The 10138-nt window shown below is 45.4% G+C and overlaps 2 protein-coding genes across 2 annotated transcripts; both read right to left on the reverse strand.

The window, feature by feature from the left end:
• Positions 1 to 961: 961 nt before the first annotated feature.
• LOC103644179 (putative RING zinc finger domain superfamily protein) lies at positions 962 to 3598 on the reverse strand. Its single transcript, XM_008667372.4, has 3 exons — positions 3106 to 3598; positions 1378 to 2165; positions 962 to 1295 (listed from the first exon to the last, which is right to left on the reverse strand). Exons 1-3 carry the CDS (start codon positions 3562 to 3564, stop codon positions 1154 to 1156), a joined length of 1389 nt encoding a protein of 462 aa, XP_008665594.2. The 5' UTR covers positions 3565 to 3598; the 3' UTR covers positions 962 to 1153.
• A 603-nt stretch (positions 3599 to 4201) lies between these two features.
• On the reverse strand, positions 4202 to 4985 carry LOC109943811 (uncharacterized). Its single transcript, XM_020547314.1, has 3 exons — positions 4940 to 4985; positions 4346 to 4549; positions 4202 to 4266 (listed from the first exon to the last, which is right to left on the reverse strand). Exons 1-3 carry the CDS (start codon positions 4983 to 4985, stop codon positions 4202 to 4204), a joined length of 315 nt encoding a protein of 104 aa, XP_020402903.1.
• Positions 4986 to 10138: the final 5153 nt, after the last annotated feature.

Below are 10138 nucleotides of genomic sequence, written 5' to 3' on the forward strand. Positions count from 1 at the left end.
TTTCCTCTGAAGCAACATTTAACACAATTGGTAGAATTATTGAAGAAAGGAGGTCCTCTCTTGCACCTGAGACAGTGGAGGCCATCACATGCCTTAAGGATTGGAAAAGAGCAGACGATAGAAAGCAACATCAACTTGAAGATCCTGAGGTTGAACAAGCTTTTGCTGATTTCAACCATGATTAGTGTTACTTCTTTTATCTAGTTCATTCTATTAATGTGGACTGTTAAATGTAATATGAACTATTATTGTAACATGGACTGTGGACATTAAAACTTTTTCCGATCTGTACTCTTTTCCTTATAGAGGGAGCCCCACATTATTGGGGTGTAAGGTTTTTAACGAGGCAGATCGAGGAATAAAAAGTAGTTTTCCTCAAATTTTTGTTTGTGTTGTCTAATTTAATGTAACAGTTTATTTAAATATATGACTTGTTTTCCTCAAATTTTTGTTTATGTTGCTAAGAGGGGTTTGGACTTGTTTCTGTATATGACTTAGTCACCTGAAGCACTCTTACGGGTCGGGTCTGGGCCAACACGGCCTGATACAAGCCCGCCATGCTTTAGGGCTGTGCTGAGCTTACATTATAGAACCTGAGCACGATTTAGTCTGGCCCGAATAAAATTCGTGCTAGCCCGGTCCTAAGTATTTAAACTCGAAGCACGATGGGCCCGTGCCGGGTCAGCACGGCTGAGCCCAACTTGCAGGACTAGTACAGGAGGTTCGGACTCGACTCTTCCGGCGCGTCACCGTGTGCCCCCTTCGTCGTTAGTGTCATGTAAACGTACATACTCCAAGCAGCAGTAGCGACTTTAGGACTTGGGTACAGTAACTTCAATTTGGTTCTCTAAACATCAGCTGTCATCTTAATAATGATTCCACACATTCCCAGTCCACGCCAGATCGATCTTTTGGAGCAAGCAACGCAAAATCGATGCTGTATTATATATGGAACAAGTCATTCCTGCCAAGCTCGATCGGCTAGGTTTTAGCAGCCCAACGACCAACTCTTTTGAGAGCACCATAAAGCTGTTATTTTCAGCAATTGTTTATTTATCTCCCATGCCCTAACTGAATAATCCTGAACCTAGCTACTCTGAGAATAGCACGAAATAAATAAATAAATAAACTAATCCAGTCCAAGCAAAGCTAGCTAACGACGCGTGCCTCTGCCTCCCCAGCATGCTGGCAGCCGGAAATACCATGGTCTCCTGCCATCTGCCAATCCGCTGCAGCCGCACCTTCCATCATCCGCTAGTGCCTTCCCACATCTGTAGCACAGATGACTACCGCACCTGCAACCAAACTCTTTCACGGTTATTACAACAAAAAAGATCAGAGTCACCAGAAGGCGACGTGCTTATTAACTTAACTTACACGCAGATAATGTGGGCGCAACCCACGGCGAGCTCAATCATGTGGTGGCAGCTCTCGCACCGCTGCCACAGCCGCTGCCTCGCAAGCTTCTGGAGCGCCACGTCCTCAGGGCCGCCACCGTGGGGGTACCGCCTCCGGTACTCGGGGCAGCTCAACGGCCCGTGCCACGGCACCTTGCACTCCACGCACATGGGCCCTCCGCACTCCGCGCACTCCCTGAACGTCGCAGGGTACTCTGGGCTCAGCGACCCTCGCAGCACCTCGCTCAGGGGCATCAGCGCCGAGCACCTCGGGTACGGGCAGTACACCCTCAGGCTCGGGTGGATACTCATCTGCTCCTCCTCCTCCTCCTCCTTCAGCCGCCGCTGCGCCATCATCCCCACAAGCCGTGGCGACAGCAACGCTGCTGCGCCCTCCGCGCCGAGCTTGGTCGCGCAACCAGGCTGCGGGCAGCGCGGGGCCAGCCCGCCGAGTAGCCTCATTTTCATGTGCGTCTTCATGCAGACGAGGCAAAAGCGGTGCGCGCAGCCTTCCACCGCGTGCATCTTCCTGCTGTCCACGTCCTCCAGGCAGATCCTGCATGTCTCCGTTCTCTCCTTTGTTGTGGAGAGGTACCTGCCGATCTCCGCCTCCAGTTCCACCTCCTTTGCTAGCTTCACAGCGTTGCCGACTTGGCCTTGCTCAGCAAGTGATATCTCGCATCGCTCGAATTGCTTTTGTGCTGACAGAGCCTGGCTGATCATATCTGCAAGCTGCTCGTCACCTGCTGGACGAGAAAGCCCAACCATCTGCGAGTATAAAACACGGCGTTAATTAGGGATGTTTGGAAGAACGTGCAGTGTATCTTTCTATATACGAGATAGTACCTATTATCAGTCTTATGTTACAGAATGAAATATTAGTTCAAGCATTTCAGCCCTGGAGTTTACATCATTACATATACTCAGATTATTTTATCTAAACAAGAAAGAGCATGATCTGTGCACAGGAGGATACAGATGAAAGACCAGCACTGAACTTAGCATGTGAATCTAACATATTAAGAATCTAATGTGGTCACCTGTCCTACTACCAACTATGGCTTCACTTCCCACGCCCAGCACATGCAAAAATAGTGCAAAACAAGCACTCGAACTCACACCTCTCTGCTCTAGAAATTTGTGGCTAACCACCAGACTATATGTACTTCAATGTTTAAAATAAACAATAATTATATTTACAGCCTAGCCGCCGCTCCCCATATTCTCCCATCCAGTGTCAATGCACTGATACATATCTAGTGATGTATTAATCAGTCTATATCACTGAGGCAATATATTTGGTGCACATATTAAATCATGTCCATCGGATCAGATCCAACAAACAGCTTCGGTTTTGGAGAAAAAAATCCTCCCGCAACCTCTCTTCCTGCCCTGATACGTATGTGAACTTTTTTTTTCTTGAATAAGCCGTTAGATCTAATATAGATGATTTTGATTTAACATGTGTATCACATGCATATGCACCAGATACGTTGCGTAGATAATAAAATTTCACCGGAGGTTCCAATAATAAAAGCAACGAATTTAAACATACTGCAACCAAATGAAGGAAACAGATAAATATGATCAATATCACACCCCTACAAGTACGAAAACAAAATAAAATACGATCAATATCAGGCTCTCTACAAGTGCGCAGTGATCTTCGATCGATCCTGCATTTCGTTTAAAACAAACAGTGACGTACACAGTTGTACAGCAGCCTGTGATCGGTGAAGGCCTTGACGCTGGTGATGCCCATCCTGATCGCGGTACGGAGGCCCTCCACGAGCGCCATCGCCTCCAGCAGCACCTGTCCGACATCGCCGCCGCCGCCGTCGTGCCCGCTCACAAATCCTGACGCGGGTTTGTGCCCCCCGACCACAACATCTCCCTGCGGCCCGCACACGGCCACCGCTAGCACCGGCGTTCCGGGGTCTCCGTCGGCAAGGCCTACCATCTCGTCGGCGATCAACATTTGCTGTCCCTTACAGAAGACGCCGAACATTGGATGCGCCGAAGAGGGAGATGAGGTGGATGAGGCGGTATTGGGAGAGAAAAAGGAGGGGTTGACGCGGACGGAGGCTCGGCCGCGTACGCGCACCGCGGCGAGTTGGTCGCCGGTGGCGGCCATGATGGAAAACCCAGTTGGGGTTGGGCACCGCATGGAGATAGATGGATGCGAAGTTTTTATTTCATCGTATCTCACCGCTGCACTGGGCCGGGCCGGGCCGGCTCAATACAATCACTGGTACGTACGGTACGGTACAGTGACGAAGCAGATTCAGGGCACCTTTTTTTTTATCCAAGCGGGCTTGGAAATTGGAATGGCCACGAGCAGAACGCATCGGCGCTTGGCGCTCGGTGGCTGTGCCTGCAGGCACGACGCCACGGCCCACGAGCAGCAGCTCGCTAGCGTCGTCCACGAGCAGCAGCCACGCGCGAGCCGGGACTGTGCACGCTGGCATCGTCGTCCGGGCCGCTTTGCCAGGCTTGAGCACCACGGGTCGCTGGGGAGCCAACTCCTCTATGTTTTGCTCAGCCTTGTCCACGATGGTCACCGGCGGCCATGGTGAGGAGATAGATTCTCCCACCAATGCCGTGGAAGTTGAGCATCAAGGTGCTTGTCGTCGAAGATTTGGAGGCTCGCTCACTGCTGGTGGTACGGAGGCCTACAGGTACCGGTGGCGGATCCAGAAATTAGCTAAGACCCGGGCCGAAGCGACCATAAACTTTAATAGTAGCATATAAAAAAATTGTACGGCGAAACAACATTGTCATATATGTTAAAGATGACATACAAGTTATGACGTAGCTCCTTCCAAATATATCATGTCAACATCAACATCAGTGCTTCTTGCTCCAGAACCTCGAAGCAAATCATATTAAAAATGTGGCTTGAAAGGTAATGTTAAATAAATTTAATAATATTAGTAATTGGTACATACCACTAGTACGAGGTAGATTCACCCTGCGGGTTCTCATGCCTTGAAAATAATCCAATATCTTTGCATCATCAATGCTTGTAAATATATCCCTCTCAATATAACACACCATACGATGGTTAAGCCATTCGTCTCCTGTCTTATTCCGCAACTCAGTTTTAATGATATTCATAGATGAGAAAGCTCTCTCCACAGATGTTGTTGCCACTGGTAAAATCAAAGCTAACTCAATGAGACGATATACAAATGGAAAGACAACATGCCTGTCACTCTGAACCATTCTCACAGCAAGATCGCCTAGGTCATTACAACTTAGAATATCTGGATCAGCTCTCATATCAATAATGAATATCTCAAGTTGGTCTTTCAAAACTATGCAATCATATGTAGAGAAGTCTGCATCATACAATTTAGCAAGCTCAATTAACTTATCTCCATCAAAATTGGCAAAAGAATTTCTTGGATCAAGGCAGGCAATGTATCTCAATAATTGGGTAGATCTTTCACCAAAACGGTTGTTCAACTCCACAATAAGTTGGTCAAGCACCACATTAAATATTTCATGTTTCAAGTGATGATGGTAAGTTATCAACTGACCTCCACGACCTCTTGAGCAACCTCTAGCAGTGATTGTATCCAACATGTTTGGCACAATGATATTATATTGAATACAAAATGATTTAGTATCCTCAAAGAGATCTTCCCATCCATGTTGTCTAATTTCATCAATTTGTTGCAATGTGGCACCAATCAGTCATATGGCACGAACAATATTTTGATCTTTCTTTTGCAAGCATTGGGATAAATCATTAGTCTTACCCAATAATTTGATAACAAAATGCATAATAAGCACAAACTCAAAAGTCTCCATTTGTTTTAGCAAACCAGATGCAGTAGTTCTTTGAGAACTAGAACCATCTTGACATATATTCTCTAATACCTCTAAGACTGCTTTCCACATATAATGAAGACGACACAATGTTTTGTGGTGTGATCCCCACCGAGTGTCCCCGGGCCTTGCAAGATTAGTTGCTTGGTTTTTCCCTCTTCCCGGAAAAATTTCACCCATTTCCAAACTATGCACAAGGTTGTCATGATGTTCTTGGGCCAACTGATATATATGGCCAATTGGTTGACATGGACCCTGTAACAAATACTCTCTTCTAACAGCATCTCTAATGTTAACATCGTATTCATCAATTGGTTTTCTAAGCCCAGGATCAGCAACTATATCGAATAACTGCTCAGAAGGTGGAATTTCTTGCTCTTGTTCATGTGAAGTTGGATTTACTACTGCCTTAACAATAGCCTCCTCGGTTGCAATTTCTTGGGCTTGATTGTTACTAGTTCCGGTTTCCACTGTTGGTTGAGAATTGATGTTTGATCTTGGCTGCACATTAGGCACAACGGGTGTGAGAGTTGGAGAAAAAAATGATTGCAATGTTCTATGTCTCTTCTTCATTTTGATTGTTACTGCCTTACACTCTGAGGGCTGTTCCTTGCACACAAACAGTGGGAAGCACGGTTAGCACAACTGCACAAGGCACGAGCAGCGACGGCGAGGAGCTACATACCTACAGTAGTCTGCACTCTGCAGGGTCTGAACTCTGAAGCCGAGAAAGCGAACTAGCGAAGCCGAGAAAGCGAACTAGCGAAGCCGAGCGAGCAGGCTGCAGGGACTGCCGGACTGGGCTGGGGCGCGGCGGAGAGGCGTCAGGGCGGCGCGCCGGCGCGACGGAGATGCGAAGAGGCGCCCAGTCGCCAGGCGCGCGCGGTGGACTGGGCGGCGCCGGCTCGGCGCTCGGTGGTCTAGGCTGGGGCGCTGTCGCGCTAGGCGAGCGCTCGGTGGACGGGCTGGACTAGGGTCTGGGTGGCGTGGCGGCGGGTTGGGGTCTGGGCGCGCGGCGGCGGCGGACTAGGGTCTGGGCGCGCGGCGGTGGCGGACTGCGGTCTGGGGCACGGGAGTACGGGACGCGGCGAGTAGGCGAGTAGGCGTTCTGCTCTGGCGGTCTGGCCCAGTATCTTTAAAAAATTAAATGGGCCTGTGCCCCGGGCCGTGGCCCAGGCGGCCATGGGCCTGGGTCCGCCCCTGACAGGCACCATGGCGCAACTCGAGGACCCCGACCATCCATGAGCGAGTACGTGCATGCCTATGTTAGATGAAATATCTGGCTTGTAAAAGATGGGGAGTGAGAACTGTACAGTGGATAGATATTAAAACGGTTTTCTAAATAAAAGAGACAACAGAGAGACTATGTTATATAATAGAGTGTATATAAATATAGTCCACTCATAAATACAGAAGTAAATGTGTTTGTATAGCATCGGATATATAGAACAGACGACGAATTCGTACAGTGAGATGTGAAACGTCGGTTACTACTTGAGTTATGAGCTAAAGACGTCTATGTCTCTTCGTCTAGAGACAACTTCACGATTTTTTTTTTTTGCAAAAACCACCTTTAAAACACATCAAAAGCATTTACATTAAACATCATGGTACGTACTCTTAAATCACACCTTAAAAAAGAGGATGCCATTGCATCGAAACGAGCTAGACAAACTAGACACGCCCCTCTTGCATCATATAAGTGAGATCTAGGCAGTAACGGACCCAAAAATCTTTAAGAGCATGAACAAATATAATAATTATATTATATATATAGCTTTGTCTATTTTCTACCCACGTTTAACTATATTTTACTATTTGGTACATATTTACATGTTCGGATGAGCATGTGGAAGATCACAGACATATACCTGCACTTATGTCCGCTCTGGATCTAGGCTAGCTAGGTTTAGTTTCTTTATAAGCTCTAGCAAGCAACGTAACCAAACACACCCATACAAATGTGCTTGATCTTACACATTGACACTCGTGATGGTGATGGTGACAATGACTATATATTACTGATTAAATGCATGTGCTAATACCTTTACCTTACATATATGGTTATGGAGCCATGTCTATCGACAGAAATCATGGCTGATGTTCCAGTTTTATTGAACACACGCGACAACGCGCGGGTGAGAGACTAGGGGTGAAAACGAGTCGAGACTTGACTCATCTCGCTGCGACTCACTCATGCAACGAGCCGATCTCGCCCATTTGACGAGCTTGAAAAGGTGGATCGCCTTAGTTCGCCGAGCCAACAAGCCTAGTCATAAATATGAATTTATTCACTAAATTATAATATACAAACTTAAAAGTATTTTAAATAACATATTTTAAATTAGTAAAATAGATATATTACTAATATAATATAGAAAATAGATTAATTTTGTATAGTAATCTAAAATAACATAGATTAATTGTCTACTTAGTACTAATACTAGGTATATGCCCGTGAGTTGCTACGAAATTAATATAATAAAATACAACAATTTTGGTATATCAATGTATTTTATCATATCAATTTTGTAACAACACACAAACATATACCTCTCGAGATGATATTCTATATCAACAAGCATGTTAGAGATAAAGCTCTAATACTTCAATTAGCATACTAAACATTAGATCTATCTAGTGCCATGCTCACTTTTGCATCTCCCCATCAAAGAACCTTCCGAAAAAGGACCCTCAAGGAATATGTGAAACCATTGCTTCCCTGTTTGGAAGTCGCTTTGCCTGCAGTAGTTAAGAACGAGAACAATCTTTTGTTCTTGTATAATATGATTGAAGATGGTCGCATGTGATCTAAAAATGATATAATTGAGATGTTAAAAGCATTCTCTTTTTATAAAGAAACCTGAATATTTCAGATCAGAAGTATCATTGCAAGTGACCTCGAGTCAGCTTGGATTGCTGAATATTCCACATATTCATCAACCAAAATTAGGATATGCATTTTGCTTTCAAGCGTCAATAAAAAAAGGATGCACGAATCTGCATTGCAGATCAGACACCGATGAGTTGACCAAACCAAGCTATTTTAAGTCTGAGATCAGTAAACTGAAAAAGCATGCATGAATCATCATTGCAAGAGAAGACAGAAGAACTGTTTAGGTTCAAACAACAGAAAGTAAGTATAGTAATAACCAAATATATTTTTACAAACATCATACAATGCTTGCTAAGAAAACGTGATTTACAATGAAGTATTTTGAACATATTAAATACCTATGTTGTTAGAGTCTAGGTTTCAAATGAAATTAATAGAAGTTGCCCTCTGAAATTGTGATTCCTATTGAATATCCTGCATTTAGAACCTAGATTTGTACCTAGTGAGTGTGTTCATGGCTACAGAGGCTAAATGAGCACAATTCACTAAAAGGTATATTTTTTATTTTCTACTTTATGTGCTTTTCATTAACTAGAGATTGAAAGTTATTTATTCTGAATTATTTAAATACACCTACAAGTGTGTTTCCCGTCGCTGTAGGGTCCTCCCCTGCCATAGCGACCAGAGAGGAGGGAGCCACCGCCGGTGCGGGCATGCGCGCATCCGCTGGGAGAAGCGCTAGTGGGGGTTTTGAATAGTTATGCAATTAGTCATCTTGTATTTCAGATCTCTCGCTAGCCAAATAATGACAAGAGATATTATTTGGTTCGGTTTATTGAACTTATCTTGGAAAGTGAACACAAGAAAACACAAAAAAATATTTTTAGCATCTTATACGCAACATCCCTTCATAAGTTTTAATATGTATACCTCACTCCTAAAAGACATCGGAGTCATGTTTGAGGAAAGTACACTGATAGTACCATATTTTTTCTGTTTTATAACTACATCAGTGGAGCATATGAACTACTTGTTAGTTAACTTTTCAGATTTGGAAAAATTATTGGACACCTTTGAAGTGTGACCATCATATCCATGAAGCATGAACTATAGAAATAGGGGATGTCTACTTTGCAACCTGAAAATAAAACACAAGTAATCACTAAAGAATTATGCAATTCTGTAAAATAATGTAAAATCGAGTTACAAAAAATCACTAAGCATGCAGTTTTGGTAAATCAAATTGACTTCTCTGCAATGCTAACCCATCAGTGACTCAGTTAGGAAATTTGAGTAACTAAATTCAGAGCATCTCTAAAAATTCAAGTGCCTAAATTGTGCATTAAAACTTAAATGAACATGAATACACTATGTGATAATGAAAGATGCAATAGTCTAATTAGTTTACAATTTCATCTACTACCACATACAGGGATTAGAAAACTGTCGGGTACCATAATTAGGGGTACCCCCAACACTCCTAAACACGGCTGGTAACCACCATCAGCACAAGCTGTAGAGACTGATGGGCACGATTCAGGTCAAGGCTTCGTCTACTCAAGGGACGCGATCTCGCCTCGCCCGAGCCCAGCCTCGGGCGGGAACAGTAGTCCCAGACGAATTCACGCCTCGCCCGAGGGCCTCCTCAAGCAACGGGCGCACCCTCGACTCGCCCGAAGCCCAGCTCGGGCAGGCTTCATAGTGAAGCAACCTTGGCCAAATCGCCTCACCAACCGACCGTATCGCAGGCGCATTCAATGCGAGGATCGTCTGACACCTTATCCTGACACACGTGCCTCAGTCGGCAAGGTCGAAGTGACCGCAGTCACTTCGCCCTTCCACTGACCGACCTGATAGGAAAACAGCGCCGCTCGCCTCGCTCCGACTGTTGTGCCACCCGCCAGGGTGAAGCTGACAACAGTCAAGTTCAGCCTCAGGCGCAACAGGAATCTCCGCCTCGCCCGACCCCCGGGGCTCGGCCTCAACCTCGGCCTCGGAGGGTGGTCTCCGCCTCGCCCGACCCCAGGGCTCGGCCTCAACCTCGGCCTCGGAGGGTGGTCTCCGCCTCGCC

The sequence above is a fragment of the Zea mays genome, chromosome 1 (assembly GCF_902167145.1).
Source record: "Zea mays cultivar B73 chromosome 1, Zm-B73-REFERENCE-NAM-5.0, whole genome shotgun sequence".
In the NCBI taxonomy this organism is placed as follows: domain Eukaryota; kingdom Viridiplantae; phylum Streptophyta; class Magnoliopsida; order Poales; family Poaceae; genus Zea; species Zea mays.

What these genes read in the sequence shown, in the direction of transcription:
- LOC103644179 (XM_008667372.4), bottom strand. Translation starts at nt 3,564, where the DNA reads ATGCGGTGCCCAACCCCAACTGGGTTTTCCATCATGGCCGCCACCGGC. An exon ending in ACAGGCTGCTGTACAACTGT is followed by an intron (nt 2,166 to 3,105) that starts GTACGTCACTGT and finishes TTATACTCGCAG; the next exon opens with ATGGTTGGGCTTTCTCGTCC. An exon ending in TGCGCCCACATTATCTGCGT is followed by an intron (nt 1,296 to 1,377) that starts GTAAGTTAAGTT and finishes GTTTGGTTGCAG; the next exon opens with GTGCGGTAGTCATCTGTGCT.
- LOC109943811 (XM_020547314.1), bottom strand. Translation starts at nt 4,985, where the DNA reads ATGTTGGATACAATCACTGCTAGAGGTTGCTCAAGAGGTCGTGGAG. An exon ending in TTGCTCAAGAGGTCGTGGAG is followed by an intron (nt 4,550 to 4,939) that starts GTCAGTTGATAA and finishes TGATTTTACCAG; the next exon opens with TGGCAACAACATCTGTGGAG. An exon ending in GAATCTACCTCGTACTAGTG is followed by an intron (nt 4,267 to 4,345) that starts GTATGTACCAAT and finishes ATTTGCTTCGAG; the next exon opens with GTTCTGGAGCAAGAAGCACT.